At 42.4% G+C, this 20,792-nt stretch overlaps 1 protein-coding gene across 1 annotated transcript in view; it reads right to left on the reverse strand.

The window, feature by feature from the left end:
- Nucleotides 1-20,792, reverse strand: part of plch1 (phospholipase C, eta 1) — a 62,039-nt gene that overhangs the window by 11,808 nt on the left and 29,439 nt on the right. The window contains exons 4-12 of the mRNA XM_084558400.1: nt 18,316-18,559; nt 17,901-18,042; nt 14,029-14,199; nt 13,345-13,438; nt 10,547-10,750; nt 9,929-10,049; nt 6,903-7,074; nt 3,947-4,054; nt 683-838 (exon numbers count right to left, since the gene is read on the reverse strand). Of these exons, the coding sequence (XP_084414526.1) occupies nt 683-838; nt 3,947-4,054; nt 6,903-7,074; nt 9,929-10,049; nt 10,547-10,750; nt 13,345-13,438; nt 14,029-14,199; nt 17,901-18,042; nt 18,316-18,559 (1,412 nt within the window). The remainder of the gene's footprint in view (nt 1-682; nt 839-3,946; nt 4,055-6,902; nt 7,075-9,928; nt 10,050-10,546; nt 10,751-13,344; nt 13,439-14,028; nt 14,200-17,900; nt 18,043-18,315; nt 18,560-20,792) is intronic.

Here is a 20,792-nt window from a genome sequence, read left to right on the forward strand (position 1 = left end):
TTATCGTTTGGTGGGAATCTAATAACAGCCACATTAACACCCAGTGAGTCACTTAAACCCCAAAGCTCGGGAGCTGGAGGGGCTGCAACAGACATCAGCCAATAAAGCGCGAGGCACGGCTGAGGAGCAGCAGAAGTGGGTGAGGAATAAGGAAAGAGGCAGAATCTGAAAAAACAAATTTACAGTACGGAATAGGCGGAGAGGAAAAGCTTTTGAGACGGAATGAGGTGAAGGGGATCACCAACAAAGCTGGAATAGAGTATAGAGAACAGGAAAGCCTGATGCACCCAGCGCATTAAAATGGCTGTCAGGAAACTGAAGCATCTAAAAATAGCACAAGAGGCAAGCAGGGAAATTAAATATTAAGTAACGCTGCAGACATTTAGTGTCTCATCCCTTTCAGTCTGTTTTGACATGCTTTAACGGAAACACCACTCGTGCAGGAGGGAAAAAACAGCATATCTGAGATTAAGCCCCAACACAGTTGCGTGGGGAGATGCTGTTTGTCTGTCAATTTTTCATCTGTTCAGTGGGTGTGTTTGACCTGTGACTGGCGCAGTAACTGGTCTACTTTATTTTCTTCCGTCTCCATGACCTAGTTTTATTTCTTTCCTTCCTCTGTTGAGTTGAGGAGTATAACTCTGCTCCATACGCATCCCCTTTCATTTCTGTTGGGCTGTACCTTCCGCAGGTTCTTCTGGAGGCCCTGGTGAGTGGCTCGGAGCAGGGCTCTGATGCTGAAGCTGTCGGTGTCTTCCTTGTCTCCGATCCGAGACTCCTTCAGGAGAGAGTCCAGTTTCTTTCTGATGTGAGACTCCACCTGGTGATGGCCGTTTCCCTGGAGGTGGAAGAAGAAAGAGCACATTATTGCTGACGCAAAGCACCTGAAATCAGGTTTGTCCGGACAACGTCTGCCAACTACCTGCAGTTTCAGTGCAACCAGTGCCACCTGTTGGCAAGAAGTGCAAGCAGCTGCAGCAGAACTGTAGATGTATGACATATGGTACTCTCCAACGACAGCCAAGGAAAGTTAAAGCTGAGGTGGTATTTGCCTTTAGGAGGAACAGGGGGGCACCTGCTGCTGTTCACATCAGAGGAGACACCGTGGAGAGGGTCAGTGAGAACAGACATTTCTCAGGACCTCACACGGCACACTGACACCACCTTGTGAAGAAGGCACAGCAAAGACTGCACTTCTTGAGGTCACTGAGAAAGGTCAACCTGTCCCAGGATCTGCTACTGTGCTTCTACAGGAGGTCTGTGGAAATCACCCACAACATCCTGGTGTGGTTCAAAAGCTGCACCGTGGCTGACAAGAAGGCTCTGGAGAGAGTCACCGAGTCGGCGCAGAACATTGTCAGAACGCAGCTTCCCACACTCTCAGACACGTATAGAACCAGATGTCTGCGCAAAGCCACAGACATCACACAGGACTGCTCCCACCCGGGCAACAGCCTCTTTACACTAACTCTGGTCTGTGCAGTTTCAATGTGAAACTTCAATGTGCAATATCAGATAAATTCTTGACACTGTTACTGCGCAATATGTGTCATACATAAAAAAAAATATCTACCTCACTTACATATTTATTCCTGCTGCTTTGACCTATTTATTACTGCCGAGTTGTTGTTGAGTGTTTTTCTAATATATACTGTTTTCTCTCATCTGCACCTTATTGTGTTTTTTTATACGCTGTTTATTTTATAGCATTTTTTTATGCTGTCTTCGTTGCTCTGAAACTTAACCACACAGGAGACGACTTTAAAGTCTTGTGGTTTGGTGTGCAGGCGGTACAGTGATGTGGTGGTTAGCACTGATGCCTCACAGCAAGAAGGTACTGGGTTCAAATCCATTGGGCGACTGGGTCCTTTCTGTGTGGAGCTGGTATGTTCTCCCTGTGTCTCAGTGGGTTCTCTCTGGGTGCTCCGTCCAAAGACATGCTCGTCAGGTCAATTAGTGATTCTAAATTGGCCGTAGGTGTGAATGTGAATGGTTGTCTGTCTCTCTGTGTTAGCCCTGCGATAGACTGGCGACCTGTCCAGGGCGTACCCCGCCTCTCACCCAGTGACAGCTGGGATATGCTCCAGCACCCCCGCGGCCCTCCAAAGGACAAGCGGTTGCAGAAAATGACTGAATGAATGAATGTTTGGCGTGCAAGGACAATGAAGGCATTCTGATTCAGATTTAGATTCGGACACTGATTTTGACTGTTGCTTGTAAACAGACACCCAGAAGATCAACTTCAATCATTTTCTGTAGTCACAATATAGTAGACATTTTCCATTTTGCATCGTCATTGACATGTTTAAAGTCATTTACAGTCATGTCTACAAGAGCAGGTCTAATCTTGTCTTTCTTATAGTACAATTAGCGCAGGTTGTGATATATATCTATATGTCTATAGCTGCACTGATAATGCATTATCACCTCCCGCTTGTGGAAAATTGTCTCACTGAGTTACAGCTTTAAATATTCATATTTTTCATTCATAAAGATTGGATCAAACTCTCCCCATAAATGTTCAGAGCGCACATCATTATGCAATTTGCCTTTTCCCATGCATCACCACTGTACCAAAATGATATCACGCTATTGGCACGGCGTTAGCGGTGACTGCTGTGACTGCGTACCACTTTTAATGAACACAATACAAAACTTCTCATCAGTGGAAATCTACCACCAACTCCCTTTTCTTTTCTTTTTTTTAATGGCAGTGATCATCCAAAGTGGCATCTGCAGCCTCATGCCTCCAGCTAAATGTGGAAGAGAATGATGGCATATTCGGTTACACGACCAAACCATCTGGAAAGCGCTTTCCTATTTTAAATGCGGTGAGGAGGACTGTGGCGCTACCAAAAATAAATGAAGAAGATTAAGAATAAGCACAAAAGTGACACTTTTTAATACATCAGGGGTGATCTGCCAGAAGCAATACCATTCCCTAACGTGCTTTACATACTGCTTCTCTCCGTCTTTATTCAAATTTAAAAAAAAGTTCAAACTCTTCCCTGTGCTCGCACTGACTGACAATTTATACTTGCATCATTAAGCATTGGTTATTACAAGACATCACAGCAATAATGGTCTTTAAAACTTTACTGGCGCAAACATTACTGCACAATTACTGAAGTCATTACGTCAAGCACAACAATGCCATTAAGATTCCATTATCTAACTTCCTTTTACGGGGCCTGTTTGTGGAGGAGGGGGTTTGATTCAGTCCACGCTAAGTGTTTTTCTTTTCCTCTTTCTTTTCCATACATCTTGTTTTTGGAATAAATTGATTAATTGGTAGTTAGGAGCTGACAGAGAAGCACAATGAGAAGGAGATGCTGCTCAGACAGGTAGCAATCAGACAAAAAGGCTAAGTTAAATTAATCAAGTTTCATATCGTCATGTTTTAAAGGTAAAATACACAATTAGGGAAATTGAAGTCTGAAGAAATCTGACCTTCACTGTGCAGTTAAGTGTGATAATGTGGAAACCTAAAGCCGGTATTCACGTATTTTTTTCCAATGAGGGTGGGGGAGTGGATGTCATTTCTAATGAAAGAATTTATTTAAAGCAGATTAGTTGTGCATGTTATTTATGATACGCGTTTTATCAGTCAAAATGTCGCTCCGATTTGTCGCAGAATAAATATATTCATTCAAATCATATACGTGCAGGATTTTCTGGAACAATCCACCTTAGGAATAAAACAACAGGTGTGAGGCCGATGGCTCTGTCTATGACTGCCATTGAGTGAAATAGAGAACGATTTCCTGAAGGACTGACTGCATCGTCAACAGACTTAATTGTCTTTCCGTGGCCATATTTGACATTATAAAAGTCTTCCTTCTGAGAACTAACTGAAAACACACGTCTGTTTGGAGGGTAACTCGAGGATTCGTGCGTATTTTTGTGTGCACGGCACATTTACAGCTACATAATGCCCCTCTCTTACATTACTGCTCTTGAGCTTGAAGTCGTCCTCAATTTCATCGGCGCTGTCATCGTCCGACACCTCCCCTTCCTCGACGTCCGCAGACAGATAGGCGGGCAGGCGCTTCCCCTGGATGGAGAAAAAAGACAGACAAAGAGATGGGAGGAGAACGACCGGTGTATTTTTGACCCATGCATATGTCGTGCATCCCTTCGCTCGTCCTATTTATACACACGCAACGCCCACACAGGTTGCACCTACAAGACAGTCCAGGAGTAAAACAGAATTCAGAACTCAGTGCACATAAACTGCACAGATAAATATGTGGCTCCTATACAGGGATTTACAGGCAGAGTTGAAGACGTTACTGCCACATATCAGCGCACGAGAGGGCACAAAACACTTTTGCACACGCAAACACATGCACAATGTAGAACCAGCTGCAGATTCTCAGAGAAGCTCCCTGAGCAGCTCTTCCAACACAGTGGAAGCCCATTACTGAGCCATTCTGAAGGAGTGAGTGGGAGTCGAGATTTTCTAAGCTTCTTCTTCCAGAATCAATGGCAGACTCGAGGATTCCTGCAACACACAGGCTGTTATCTCCACCCTCACTTCGAATCAAAGTAGTCTACCCCCCCCCCCCCCCTTCCTTCTCTATGTGACTGTCAAAAACCTTTATGCCCCTGCTCTTTATTGTCTTGTAACTCCCTGGTCTCTCTCGCTCCAATGGGGTATGGAGACAGGGTGAAAGGCCGACAAAACGAGGGCAGAGAGGGGGAGGGAAGAGCCTTTATAGAAAATCAATAATGCTCTTTCACTTTTGAGACACTGCCTAAGGAGGGACAAAGCCGGGGGTCCTTTTCCCAGGGAACAACGCAGACTTTCTTCACATTAGAGATAGAGTCGATTTTATCTGCTTCTTATATATATAAAAAAATAAAAAATCCAATAAATGCTGAAAGCTTTTGCTCATCCGGATGCACTGACTGTCTCTGTTTCTTTGTGTGTGTGAGTCCTGCTGTGCCGCTGGATAAAGATCTTGGGTCTGTCAAAGTGAGAAGTGATATTGTTCGCGTCTCTTTTCGAGGGTGATCATATCAACCATGTTTCACACGTCATATTGCTGGGCAACTGCCCTGCCTCTTGAGTACAGTAGATGGTATGGAGTGATGGTGATGCTTTTAGATTAAAACTGGAATTAACATACTGTGTAACGTGGATGGATAAAAAACTTTTAGCATTGCTTTTGGCTTTTGAAATTATCAGGTTAATAAAACACACAAGATGATATGCCACCTCATAGACAAATTAGTTTTATTTTGTAATCTGTTGCTTGTGTGTCTTTCACTTAGTTTTACTTTGTGTTTGTGTCTTTCCAACCCTTGTGATTGTGGTCTTGGTTTGCTCACTTGGATCTTTTTTAGGGGAGCCTTTGACCTTTCGTTTCGTTAATCCTATTTTTTTTTTTTTTTGCAAGCTTGTGCTTATAATAAAATTAAAGAACTGCATAATCAACTAGGTTTCAGCTTTAAAAATGTGATTGAATTACAAGAAGTTGCACATAGAAACACACAAAAATCCAACCATCCACCATAACCTCCTTACTCTGCATAATTTAAACAGACAATTGATGCTGTTGTATCCCTCGGGAGTCATTCTCCATTGCACATCAGAGTAAAAAGCTCTAACATTAGCCAAAAGAGGGCAACAAACCACCATCCAGCAGTGTAAAGATGGACGGCGGAACCGCTCCTCTAAAGTGAAGTGAAAGCAAGTAGAGCTCCCCCTGGTGACTGGCTGCAGTATAGGTCATAAGCTCCACTCCTAAACTAAAACACATATTGAATAATTTTTGTTGTTCAAGGATGGTTTCTGTCATTTTAGGTATTAAATATAGTAATGATGCATGTTCAAATGTCATTTTTTGGATACGTTTAGTTTAAGTTAGTTATTTGATGCTATAGAAACAGGATGTGACATAATGGCGACTACCAGTTGCCATGCCAATTGCTCCGTAAAACGTCCCATGGGACCATGAGAGTTGTAAAAAAAATTAAATAAAATAACATTTCCTTGTAACTGGTGGAAGTAGAGCAGAGCACAGTATTGATTAAACGAAAACGCGAGTGAGTCTGGCAGAAGTGTGGTCGGGTCATTGATATCACGGCTCCACGTGGCTCCACTCTCGGACCGTACCGTGCATACTCTCGCTCCAAACTCGCAAGATGGCGCTGCCCGTATCCCCGGGAAAATAGCGTCAGTCTGGCCAACGCAAGGAAGCGGGGAGACGTCATCCATATTTATATACAGTCTATGGTCTGCACCAATTTATCAGTCTGAATGTCTGATAAGGGTAATTTGAGGACTGAAAAGGGGTCACAACTCTGGTAGCTTAAGTTAAAGTTGATGAAATTTCAAATTCAAACTGTGAAAATCAAAGGGTAAATTTGGTGGTTTTAACGAGGCATTTGAGATATTAAGGATTCACTGCGTGGTTTGATATAAACTCTTAAAAATGTCTTGAAATATTTATATATTCACCACTGATTACTGTAGCACTTTTTTAAAATTAATAAGTTTTCAGCTCCAGCTGAGTTGTCATGTAGGATGTGTAGCCTCTGTTTGTTTGCTTACTGTTAGAAAAAAATTAAAAATCAACACTCTGCCTCTTCTTTATCATATGCCAGGATCTCGTCCTTCTCTCCTTCCCCATCTATGATTAATACAATGACCTAGATTTGTCCTCCTTTTCCTCTGTTCTCCTGTTTTTTGGAGATAATTAGATGCCTTGTGGAGCCTTTCCTTCTCCCCATCGTCAGTGTCAGTGCACATGAAGTAAAAAAAAAATGGGCAGATAACGAGTGTCACGACTACAACAAGTGACCAGATCAATTTAAAATTGGCGACTTATGAATTCAATGAAAAACATGAACAGCCACTCAGTCTTTGATCCATTAATCCGCTGAATTATTCTTACTTTGATGAGTATCTTGCCCTGCAGGCTGTGAGGACTGGGTAATGTTTTGGCATCTCCGCACAGCACGTCTCCGATGTCCAGTTTGTCTCCGAAGATTTCCCGCAGGTACTGCGCGATCTTCTTCTGCTGCTGGATGGTGCAGTGGTTCTCTATGGAGAGAATCACTGGATACCTAAAAGAAAAGAACAGGGAATGGGTTTATGAATTACAAACAGCTTTGTCAACTCTCAGAAGCAACTGATGGCCTCAAGTGAGACTGGTTTGCTGAATCACATCTCAAACTTCCATTTCTCGCCTCCAACCAACGGAACAGCGAGGAGGTAAATGGTAAACATACAGCTGCAGACACCTCTTCACCTCTGTGGCGCGGTGCGAGTGAGCAGGTGAGGTGTGTGTGTGTGCGCTTTTCTGTGTTTTCATTTAGAAAAGGTGAAATGACTTGTGGCCACACAGCAGCGCAGCCCAAATGTCAGGTTTGTCAGACTGACAGCTCTCCCTCAGGGGACGCAGCCTCGCTCTCGTTTCCACCTCTGATCCCCCAAAACACACACACACACAAACTCATGTTCCTATCTTTGTGAGGGCCTTCCATTGACACAATGCTTGTCTTAGCCCCTTACTCTAACCTTTACTATCTCATCTAAGCGCCTCACCCTAACCGTAACTCTAAAATCAAGTCTTACGATTTCAAAAAAGTTGTGCAGCTCTACAAAAAGGGCAGCACAATGTATAAAATTATAGAAACAAGGCCACACACACACACGAGTCCTCAGCCAAAGACAAAAAGAGACACGTCCAGGGTCATTTTATTTCTACAAACATCCAGCAGCTCCTCTCAGGTGAAACAGTGAGGTGGCTCAATGAGCTATATAATGTGTGTGTGACGTCAAGGACCAGATCATCGTCCCATTTCAATATAGCCCAGAGGCCATTAATCATATTAACAGGTGGCACTGATGATAAAATATTAGCTGAATGTAAGAGGTGAGAAGAACAACGCGGAGAGAGCGAGAGAAAAAAAAAGAAGGAACACACAGTCAGGGTCTTCTGTTATTAATCTGTTCTCACTGTCAGCCTCATTATAGATAATTCATTAATAAGTTGTGAGTTAATGAGAATACGCAGACGCTCTCTAATTAGCAAGTGTGAATGTTTTCTTTCAGGCGGCGACACTGAACAGAGGGGTTTTTTAAATTTTAATTTCAAAGTGGAATTTGAAGAACTTGAGAAAAGCTACACTTGGGAAACTCTTATCTTATTATTTTAAATCTTTAGCCCAAATCCTGTAAGGCCGGTCATTAGGCTGCTTGCTTTGGTCGAAGGAATTGATGATTTAAATAGAGAAAATTTACACATGGAGGAGGATTACAAAGAAAATGTCTTGATTTTCTTGCTCGACAAACGAATGTTACAGTTAAACTATCGTCAAATCTTGCATTTTTTTTCAACTTACATGTCCACATAAGACGGTTCTTGAATCTGAGAGATTCGATTTCTGCAAGAATGATGAGCGTGAAGCTTGTGAAAAGATTTTATTCTAACCCAGTCCCAGAACACACACTGATGTGCACCCCGAAACGACAGGCAGACATGGAGAGAATCTGCAAAAAACTTCCTGACGTCCCATCAGCCCACCGAATGCGGCGGCCCTCTGGGATTTGTGCCGGTGTGCCAGATGGCCAGCTACTGCATCTGGGACATAACATTGTCTCCTCTCGCTCGCCTGTGAGATAAACATGAAGCTACGGTGACAGTGTCCAGTTATCTACGTTTAACATAAAGAGAGCAGCGAGAGAAAAAGGTCATCTGGCTTTGTCTAAAGGAAAACAAAATATGGTCCTGTGCCAGTAAAGCTCACTAATTAACGCATCATTCCTGATTTGTATAGGTATAGTGACAATTTGTGGACAAGCAAGTATCTAGCCGTTGATGGACACTAGTCGTGCAAGTTTCTGGTCGTTTCCTATTTAAAGCTCAACTTCCCACCACTCCCTTAGCAGTAAAGAAGCTACTTGAGTGTCGAAACGTCTTCAAGAAACTCTACAAGCCCAGTTGCCTTTCTTAAACGCTTTTTGGATACAGTGTTATAAATGTTCTCATCCTGCTCTGCAGCAAAGTCAATTAATGTATTTGCACAAGTTTCAAACTGACTCAAACTCTGATTACTAAAAACAACGTGTGAGAATGAAAGAACGAACAGCAAGAAGTAAAGTTGACAACTAAAAACTTAGTTAAAGTAGACATACGGTCTTAATCTGACTATTAAAAAAGATGCCAAATACAGTTCTCCTTCCCGTTTGATTACATAAATGGAATCTACTCCAACACTGCGCGTGTTTGAGTGAAATACATGGTTTTTACAACACAGCCGCTTCCATATAAGAAGCGGCAATCGACGTCAAAGCGAGCCAACGCGGCAGCAGGAAGCCTCCATCGCTCCTCACTTTGTTGGGCCCAGCAGAGACAAACAGAGGCTCCTCGGGGAGTGAGGGGAAACGCCGCTGAGCAGATGGCTCGGTAATAGGTGCTAATTACTGCCAGGAATCACAGTGTTCTCTGAAAAGCACAAAACCTGGTTGCATAATTTTTGCAACTTTGTTCTTAAACCTCCCGTGAAAAATCCATCAATATTTCATTGTGTGAGACACTCGAGTCTGAGATTAGATTCTCGAGGACAAATACATTAGTTCTGCAGCTTTTTTAATTAGGGTGGAAAAGCCTTATATGAGCGGGTATGTGCCGTTACATCTCCTCTCACAGTGGGCCATAAAGAAAAACGACTAAGCTGTAGATTTCGCCATGCTGTTTGTCTTGAAGCAAGGAAATAACCATAACTATGTTTCAGTCAGAGTTAGATTAGTCATTAGTGCAGGAAAAATATGTGAAAAAAAAGGCATTTCTATTTGGTATTCAAGACTGTTTTTCTCCCTAAGGTATACACCTATGGAAGTGGCGTCTAGTTTCCATAAAACACATGAAATCACACACTCTCACACACATGCAGCGCCATAGGGAGCTTGACTCACTGGTTATTTATGAAGGCATATTTATTGATGGTTTCTATAACAGACTTGAACGGTATCTTGGAGGTCAGAGTGTAGCCGTGCTGGACCATCGGCTCTCCGTCGGGACCGTCCCAACAGTCCACTGCAAGGAAATGAGAAGAAAATATTGGTTAATATAAGAAATATTTATGTTTTTCTCCTGTGAGACTCCTGTTTGTGTCTCTTCTTTCTGTTCATTACATGAACAATATAGGAAACAACATGGTATTTGATTCCTATATTGTTATCTTCACTATTTTGCATGTTCTGATCACAGGTGCATGTCTGAGATTGTAGCAAATTTCCTGCGTTTCTTCATCTGTGGGTCTAAGGAGTCAAACGTCCAATCAGAATAGGCCGTTTTCACAACAGACATATTGATTAGTCACAGCAAGATTACCACTGGTGTTACTAATAGCATGAATAATTGCGCTGTTCTATTCAGGAGACAGTATGAAAAATGAGATGGCGCACCGCAGGACTCTGAAACTGAATTTGATGCCATCATTCGGGATATTATTCACACCTGCGCCTTTCCTCCTATGCTAAGGAGCCTTCCGAGGGAAAGGTCACATATTCTACATGCAGATGTGCGTTTACCTTCCACGCAGCGGCAGCCGGACTGCAGCACCCAGGCGTACATGTCAGTCTTGGAGTGGGAGAGGAGCTGGTCTCCGGTCAGGTATGTGTTATGAGAGGAGGCGATGAAGTAGTTGCACAGAGGTTGCTCCATGTCTTGATTCACCTCGTGGTGCAAAGCGTTGAAAATGTCACACGCTGGGCTGCGCATGAAGCTCGTGAAACCTGAAGACGAACGGAAAATTTAATGAGAGAAAAATCATCTGAGACACGCACAACGGCATCTATTTGTATAATAAAAATACAGCCATTCACAACCATTTGGACCGGATTAGAGAAACACCCAGGCAGGCACGGGGAGAACATTCAAACATGAAGGCCCCAGCTGGACGGCTGGTTTGAAGCCAGGGAACCGACTCGCTGTGAGGCGACAGTGCTAACCACAGCACCACTGTGCCATCCTGTATATAAAACCAAGTGTTTTATGCATTTGGTGCATTTGTATTCATGGCATGGCTCTGTGAAAAAATCTTCCTGTTGGTGTGTTTGTGAGGTCATAAAATCTCCAAAGGCAGCAACTACATTTTGTACAGACGTTCGTTATTTTTATGCTGTGAATCCTTATCGATCCCCTCATGTTTTAATCAACACCAACAAATGTCGGAACAGCTGTTGGATAGACCTGAATTCAAATACACACTGATCAGGGATAACATTATGACCACCTTCCTAATATCGTGTATGTCTCCCTTGTGCCTCCAAGACATGGGCCTTCGGAGGGTGTCCTGTGGTGTCTGGTAACAGGATGATGTTAGTGGGGGTCTTTGGGTCCTATATATTGGATCAGGCTTGTTCCAGTGCATCCCACAGATACTTGATCAGTTTGGGAACTAGTGAATTTGGAGGCCAGGTCAACACCATGTGCTGTTCTTCATGTTTTTTGAGTTGTTCCTTAACCGTTTTTGTGTGTGTGTCTGTGTCATCCTGCTGGGCATGGCTGCTGCCATCAAGGAGTGTCATTGCTATGGGGTGGGGGTGCCTGGTCTGGTCTAGGTGGGTGGTACATGTCTAAGTAACATCCACATGAATGAATGCCAGGTCACTGACTTGTCACAAGATGGTCAATGTTATTTACTTCTCCTGACAGTGGTTTTAATGTTGTGGCTGATCTGTATAGATAGATCAAGTATTAAGTATATCAGTCTGATGATAAGTCGTCTCCTGACTCTTCATCTAGTGCCAGAAGCAGTTTTTAACCTGTGAAGTATACCAGGAGCTACCAAATAGACATATACACACATGCTAACATAAACTAGCATAGCATAGCATTCTGAAAATGTTAGCATGCCACATCAATTTTAAATATTCCTCATCCCACCAACTTTAGATCAACCAGTTGCCTATTTTTGAATGAACACGACAACAACAGGACTTCTCTATTTCAAGCTACCAGCTACCAAGTTCACATCCAACAGCATTTCTAACTGTGACATCTACAATACCCTTTCATTAGCAGGTTTGTCTCCAGAAAAAATAAAGAATGGCAGAAAAAAAAAACACAGCGCAGTGTTTCCAAAGCAGAGTTGTTAGGTTTGAAACCACACCACACTAACTTCGTTAGGTGTGAGGAGGAGGAGGAAACAGAAAGCATCCTTTCATCCACTGAGGAGGGATAGAAATGGGACAGGAATACCAAGCGCAGGAGAAGTCGGAAGGAAGCGAGAAAGCAGATGGGGGGAAAAGAGGCAGGCAGTTAATGCGGAAAAACAGACTGTGGAGAAAGAAATGTAAAGTGGGGGATGAGATTATGAAGATGTGATGCAAATATGGGGAAGATTTTAGCAATGGGAAGTCAGGGATCAGACTGAACATGAAATCTTGGCACGATATATCACGGCTTAGTCCAGATTTTAACAGTAGACATGAATGCTAACGGACCAGATACGATATACAGTCAGACAAACTCCAAATAATGTGAGTCTTCCTCGTCGCTCTGCAGCAAGATGTTAATGCAAATGTCACATCTGTGCACATCCTATGTTGAAACCCTCGCATTGCAGGCCTGCAGGGAGAGCATCAGGCACACCGCTCTGGTCAGCCACACAGTGTTAGCCTTCATGCCTCAGACAACAAGATTAGTCTCCCCCCTCCTCCTCTCTCTCTCTCTCTCCCCCTCTCATCAGCTGTCCCCGCACTCAGTCTTCTCATTTCTGTCACACCCTCATTTGCTCTTTCCCACCGCCCTCAATCTGATTTCCCAATTGTCACACTTCTCTGGCTACACTTCTCCCATACTTCTTCCGCTTTAAGGTCCACCTTTAGAGATAAACGGCACTGACATCCTTTCAGCCGTTTATTATCTGGTTTTATTACGAAGAATGATATGAATCAGAGTTGATAAATTAGAAAATTTAATCTGATGTGTTTTATGACAGTAACTTATAAAGACGATGGCAGCCTGGCTTGATTGTGCTGTGTTTCACAAGGCCATGCGAGGATATTATAAGGTAATTATTAAGTGCATGACACAATAATTAAAACTTCATTTAATCATTCATTAAATCGCCAGACAATTTATCATTTAGTGTATGCAGCAGCATGAGCATGTATCCTTTATTTTATGCTCTGTGTCAATAATAAGCCACATAGTGACCTGTATTAATAGCTGGTTTTGACTTTAAGAGGATGCGAAAAATGGCAAGAATAGAGAGAGATGATGCACAAACATGAGAGACAAAGAGGAAGAAACCAAGAGAGAGCAGCTGAGTGCAGGATTTACAAAAGGAAAAGGCAAAATTGGGAAGGAATATGGATGCTACCTTCAATTCCCATGACTCTTCTTTGTTTATTCTCGTCGGACACCTCAAACTTGTCGATGATTTCTGCAACGTACTCTGACGTGACGTTGGCCATCTGTACGGAAGATAAAGGTGCACAAAATACATGTTCAAGCCTTTTGAAATACGGCAAATAACATTGTTTGTCTTCTCTGTCGTATGTAGAGGGTAAGTGGATTTCTTATAACGAATGTGTGTTGCAAGTAAGTTGTCAGCCGAGTCAAACGAGCGGCTCGAGCAGAAAACAGCGTCAATCCCAAAAAGTATCACAGGCTGGTGACAGTAAATGCGCCGTGATGAACAATTACACGAATGCAGGGAGAAAATGTGTGTCAGGAAACCTTAAGAAAAAAGAGCGAAGAGAAATTATATAAAAAGAAGCCAAGGGCTCCCATGACACAAACCAATTTTAGGTGTGATAGATTGGCTTAGTGGAGCAGATTCCTCTGGGCGGGCAGCTGAGACGGGACGAGCTACACGTCGTAGTAAAGAGAAGCTGAACAGGAATATAATCAATTTTCTTTCTGTGGCTGGAACTCAAATTAAAGAGGCTAATTGGGGAGAGGGAGTAGTTTGGACGCCTCATCATAAAAATGTGTCGGGTTCAACGCCCCCTAGCTGGGGATTTGATTGGCTCTGACCCGGGGGGCCAGCGCGGCCGCTCACCTTCTGCTCGTTGCGCAGGAAGTTGGCCAGCTCCTCCATGGTCAGGTGGTCCTTCCTGTCGCTGTACGCCATCATCAGCAGGAACAGGTCCCGCCTCAGAGACATCATCTTGTAGAAGACGGAGAACTCCTCGTACGTGAGCGTGCCCTGCTGGTCGTCCGTGTCTGCTTCCTGCTCGGGTGAGGGGAAGATGTGTCACAAAGGTAATCTATTATTTTATTCTGACATTTATTCAAAGAGTCCGTCTTTGAAGGGAGACTAACACAAACTTCTGGGGTTTACTCAGTCGTATAAGTGAATGATTCTCGTCCTTCAAAAATTGCCCAAACCTGCAGTTCCTCTAATGGCCACTAGATGCTGGTCCTAAAAGTGAGTCGATCTCCACAGGCCTCAATGTAAATGTTACAGCAGAAATAATCATGTTTAATTGTAAATAATAATAAAATAATTGGTTTCTATAGCTAGTCTTCTCCTTCAACTGTATGTGACTGAATTTTTAAATAACTCATCCATTTAAATTATACAAAGGCGCAAAATTATGCATGATTAAGGGCATGGCAGCTTTGAGTGACAGGAGGGTGCCCCTGAAGGTCACGAGCTGTCGCCTGCCACCTCAGCTCCACTCAATCTCCACCAGTTTGACCATATTTGAATTAGGTGGGAATTAGGAAGAGTAAGGAAAGACGGAGAAAACCGGAGCCACCACACTGAGCCCACTCTTCAGTAAAGTTTTATATACGTACAGTCAATGCTGATAAACCGAGCTCTGACTTAACAGTTCCACAGCCTGTGGGATTCAAGCTACGCTATCTGACGGCAAAAGCTGATATTCTTCCAAATGGAATACAGAGGGTTCTGACGTGATACTACCTCCCGGAGATAACGTTCAAGCTCGATTACTTGACTTGAGTGTTTGACCCAGGATCTTTGAGAAATGCCACAGCAATAAAGCCTGACGTTCAAGGTGACATTTTGGCTCAATCCCCTTGAACACGTCTACTTCGTGGCATTAGATCAAAATGCGAGTGGTTACTGCTCCATATGACGCAGCTTCGTGTCTGCTGCAAATGATGGAGGGATGTGTCATAGGCACTAAATTTGGTTTGGGGTCACTCCGTTGGGAACTGATTATGCTCCAGCAAGGATCTGCCGACCCAATCGAATCTGAGACCCGCTGCGTTGGATTTTTGGAATGAAAAATAATAGAAATTCACTCTGATTTTTAGGCCACAATATAAAAGAAGAAATCTATGTTTACTGTATGGTAAAAAGCCCATCATCTGTAATTAGAGGATGAGTAGTACTGTCACGTGTACATCTCTTGTCACGTGACACCCTCTTTCACATGGTTTCATTCCGGCAAGCACACTCAATGAACCTCATCTTTATGATAAACACATTACGTTTATGAACTGTATTTCTTTTCCTAACGTCAGGTCTCGCCAGATGTTGCCAGAAGATGCACACACACACAGCGTGGCTTGCTGCTCCGGCTGCTCGCTGGAATCCGGCGTCTTATATTACCTGGATCTCACTGGGGCCCCTTCGTCTCCACACCAAATCTAATAATACCGGCTAATGCCTCCATCACACGTCGGTAATGAGTTCGCTGTGGGCACCGGGGATTCGGTCATGGAATCTATACACAACCGGCAGGCTAAATCACAATGATAGACTTGGATTGCATGGACTGAAAACCAACAGACTTGGGGTATTTTAAGCAGCGGTACAAGCTGTTTAGGCCCTGCTTAAATGGAATAAGATGAATGGATTATATTTTCTGTCTAATCCAAACCCAAAGTGTGGATTGATTTTTTGTGTTATCCCGACATGAAGGGATAAAATCATTGAACTTCAGCTGTCAGCTAATGGAGGAGGCGTGGATGGGGGCTTAAGGGAGTAAGTTTGTTGGGATATTTTAATCACAGATATAAATTTAATTAAAAAATACTGAAAGTTTTGATGAGCTTGGCATAAAGTACGGGGTGTATTGTAGCCAGTGTGTTCTCACAAGGCACATTTAGAAGCTTAAAGGCCCTGAATACCTATTTACACAGCTTCTAAATTTGAGCGCTGGGTGCTACAACGCTTTCTACCGAAGTTAAAAACAGATTATTTGACACGAGATATTTCTTTATTTGAGTTTTTGCGTGCGCTGTAAAAGTGAGTCAAAGTGGAACCAAGTCATCTCCCTGCACCGGCACCAGAGCTGAGCAACATTCAAATCAAAATGTGATGACAGACAGTTCTTGCCCTGTTTGCTTAGGACGCCGTCAAAAATATCTGAACAAACAAGATGTAGTCCCGATGGAGCAGAGTTTTAACTGTTCACGTTATAAAGTAATGCTTTGGACCTGATGGGGAAGATTTCAAGTGGATGTAGGAAACTGCTCCCTCCAGTTGCTACAGACTACTGCAGATTGCTGTAATTTTCTTCTACTGTCATTATAGTGTTAGAGCAGCGAAGGACAAGAGTGCGCTGACCTTTTTCCTCCAGAGGTTTTGCAGAGCCCCCGCCCCACAAAGCATATTTGAAAATGTTTCACCTGACTCAACATGGTCTGGTTATACTGCTGCTTTCCATTCAACTTCGGAGGTCAGGATTTCAAACCTCCAATTGTTCCAGAAGAACTTTGGCAAATGTCAACTAAAAATAAATAAATATAAATCAATAAAAATGTCAGACTGTGACAGGCTAGTGTTTTTTGACTAGGTCCTCATTTGTTTTTTCACATTTGTTTGGTATTTTTTTTTTCCATTTTTCCGATTACGTTTTGTGCAGAGAAGCTCACATCAATTATTAATTTAGATATATAACGGTCGTCCTATTATTTTAATTCAGTGCAGGAAAGACACTATTGTCGTGTGACCTGAGACAACTTCTTATCCATGAAGCCGGGTCAGTTCACAAGTAGAAATTCTGACTTTGTCTCTATTTCTGAAATTCACTACTACCTCTTATCAGCTGATTTGAATTTAACTATGTTTCTCACCCCACTAGTATACTAGTATTCATGCACTAATTTGATCTGTATTCAGCAGTTTTGCATTTGCTACTTCCCAACTATGATCCCGTTATGCATGCATTTCCTTTAGTTTAAGCTTCTATCTGACTACTTTCACGATGGCAGCATTGATGTCAACCTGATCTTCGACCAGCAGCTTTAACTGGCTCGTCCTCTGCACCACAAGAACCACATGCATCTACATCTGCAGCTTTAATAGATGCTCATTCAGTTAAGCCTCAACCTCGATCACAGGTAATCTGCACGTTCCAGTTCTAATAAAAAAATCAGTAAAGACGCAAACAAACCAATCAACGCATTATCAGGATTATTCATTTCCCAGTTAAGACAGTTATTAAAAGTCAATCATGTTTCAGTGGATCTAAGGCAAGTCTGTGGTCAAAAAGATAAACCAAGAAAGTGTGAGGAAATCGTTCCAAGGCTGGATCGTGCCGGACAATAACTCACATTTGATAAGGCAGTAGATGGAAGTAGATACGGTCTGTGGATTTGTGATATTACTCAGTGTGACTACTGTTTTAAAAATTGAAGCACTCCTCTCCTCTCTTTCCACTGCTTCACCCTTTTCCTGTCCAACACACGGTCACGTAAAATATTTCTTCATTTATTTAAATTATGAATAAAATAAATAAATAAACGACGCAGCCGTAAAAATTGACGAGCAAGTTCCGGTCATCTTCCATTCTCTGCAGTTTATAGTATGTGTAAGATGTGAAATTAGCTGTTTCTTTTCAATCACCATCCCATGCTGTTGCTTTACCTTAAGTCTGCAGGGGCTGCCATTTACCATATAGAGTTAAAGCAAATATCTAGCATATTAGAATTGTTTTTAATTCATAGTCTCACCTGAAACATTTGCTTGACCTTCCTTCGTGGCAGATTAACATTCAGCTTGTGAAGAAGTTGGTAGATTTCATCGATGTTCAGGAAACCGTCTCCGTTCTTGTCGGCCTCCTCAAACGTCTGCTTCATCCACGTCACACACACACTAAGGAAAATAAAGTACGTGCACACAAACTCTGGTAAATACTTTGCAGCGACTTAACGCCTCTTGCCCACTGATCTGCTTAGATGGATGAAAACATCTTCTATTTTGAGAAAACTCTGTCGTTTGAAAGATTTAGTGGCTTTAGTGGATATCTCTGGCACAAATTTGAATAACACACACATATTTTTTTTTTTATCCTTCCTAGAAAATGGATTTTATTTGTGGCCCTGTCAGCACTTGTGAGCTGTGTGTCGCTCCTTGCTTAGAGGATATTGGTCGTGTGTACGCTGCCGCTTGGCCAGCGTGTCCTCGTCGCTGATCCCGGCCATCAGATAGCGGAGGCCGGTGATCCAGGTTCTGGCCTCCTCTGCATTCGTTGTGACCAGGTCGAGGGACTCCATGTGGTTGCCATGGTACACCGTGAAACAGCAGGCCGGGTCGAAGCTGCCGTCGGCAAGCCGGTGGAAGATGTCTGATTGACCGCCTTCTGTCACCTTGTACAGCGAATCAATGGTGACTGAAAGAATGAGGACATGTGGATAAAGAAAACCAATAATTAATATAAAGGCTTTAAAACATCATTTCTGCCTCTAGTTAATGCTGAATTGCCTTTTCAGCACATATCAAATTTCTTTTTTTGGTCTGGACTAAACTCAAATATAAAAGTATTAGAAAATAAAGTCAATGAACCAGACTGTTGCTCTGGGTAGCATGGTCCATTATTATGACAAACATGAAGTTGACTTAATCTCACATACTGTCCATTTGCCATAAATACTAAAAGAGTTTGTATGTATACTAATCCTAGGCTTAAACGTAGTGAGTTATTGTGATTTGGCAACAAATACTGAAATCTACAGCACTGCTTTAGAAAATCACTGATCCTTTTCAAAGTGAAATAATATATTGTGCTGTATATGTCATAGTCGGTTTTTAAAGGTCCCATATGCTACCCCTTTTTAACAAGTTAATAAAGCTCTCACATGTCTCAAGAATATGTGTTTAAAGTCTAACCTCAATACCACAGAGATTGTTCATTCTATCATCACTTTCTATCGCTGTTTTTTTGCCACGTTTAAAATGGGCTGTTTTGGTGTCTGTAACTTTAAATGCAAATGAGCTGCTGTTGACCACACCCCCTTCCAGGAGAGGGCTTCACTCATAGACATATATACATAGAAGCCTCAGTGAGCGCTGAACCGTACGTCAGCGTCGCCGCCATATTGGAGGAGGCAATGGAGTGAACTTTACTAAGCGTCTTCTACAAAGTTCTGTAAGTTAATGCCTCTCATTTACACATTCACACACGAACGTATATATTCAGGAAACTGATAGGAACCAAAAACATTAATGTTACAGACGTTGTTTTTGGTTCCTATCGGTTTCCTGAATATATACGCTGACGCATCGCAACAACGGGCCAACCCGCTCAATGAGGCGTCTATGTATATATGTCTGTGGCTCCGCTGTTCCCGCCAATATCACTGATACCAATGGGGCTGTTAACGAAAACACAGGGGTTCAACGGTGCACATTTGAAGCAGCCTACGGCGGGGCTTATCTGATGTCAAAATATGTCCTCTTTAAAGATTTACTCTTCAGTAGGGATTAATGTGTTTGGGAGCTTAGAGACACAGATAAGAATGTTCCCTCTACTGTGTTGTGACAAAATGGAGTAGGGTGAAATATATATTTAAGAAAAAGGGGATAAGAGAAAATATTTGCTTTTTTTGAAACATAACCATGACTAAAGTTATGAGCTGTCGCTTTCTCTGCTTTCTCTGTGATGTGTGAAAATACTTCCGGCTTCAGAGAGTATCACGGTCTAATGAGATCTGAGTATGAACTCGACTATCTTTGATTGTATGTCTTTGTCAGCAAAGAGAAACCGCCCGCAGTAAACTGTGTCCTGATTGTACACATCTGTTCAACTCGCTGCTTCTTCTCTCTGAGTGATCCCTTAACAAGCTTAATTAAAAACAATTCATTAATGACCCTCATTACCGCACGGCATCTTTTCTTCAAAACCACAAGCACTTTTGTTTTTCGAAACGCTATTACGTTTAATTGACTGAATAAAGAGTCAATGATGGTTGTATACAATTAATAATCAAATGCCTTCTTTCACGCCCCGAAATATATTTTGTCATAATCCATTCCAAAATGATCCTCGTCCGCTTCCCCATTACACTCAGCTCTCACATCCCCTTACATAATCTCATCTCTGGTATACTGCTTTGACGGAAAGTAACAATATGGCAGCCTTGTTTTGATCCCACTCGGACAAATAGCGCATAAACGCGCACAAATTCAAAGAAAGATCTGTGCAGCTGTTGTGTGTTTCTCTTAATCATGTAAAAGGAGGGAGGCTTATCTAATGCCAACACACACACACACACACTGTCATTTAGACACATGCAGGGACAGGTCCAATAGACTGATGCACGCTTCAGTGGGCTGATGCATAAAACTGGTAAAATAAAAGAGAGATAACGATGCTTTGAGGGGGCCATGAAATATATGATGATGATAATCCCCTCAGAGCCAGAGCAGTGTGGCGAACTCAGATTACAAAACTTCAGCAGAAAATAGGACAAAAAAGGAAACAGTGGCGATCTCTAAAGCACTTTGAAATGTACTGATACAGTACATGTTTCCATAAATAAATGTATTGTTATTATTATTATGTAAGTCTGAAGAATCACTTTGGTTTGTGGCTAAGTGGAGTTAAATTTTTGTAGCTTTATCCA

This window comes from Chelon labrosus, assembly GCF_963514085.1.
Source record: "Chelon labrosus genome assembly, chromosome: 13".
Classification (NCBI taxonomy): domain Eukaryota; kingdom Metazoa; phylum Chordata; class Actinopteri; order Mugiliformes; family Mugilidae; genus Chelon; species Chelon labrosus.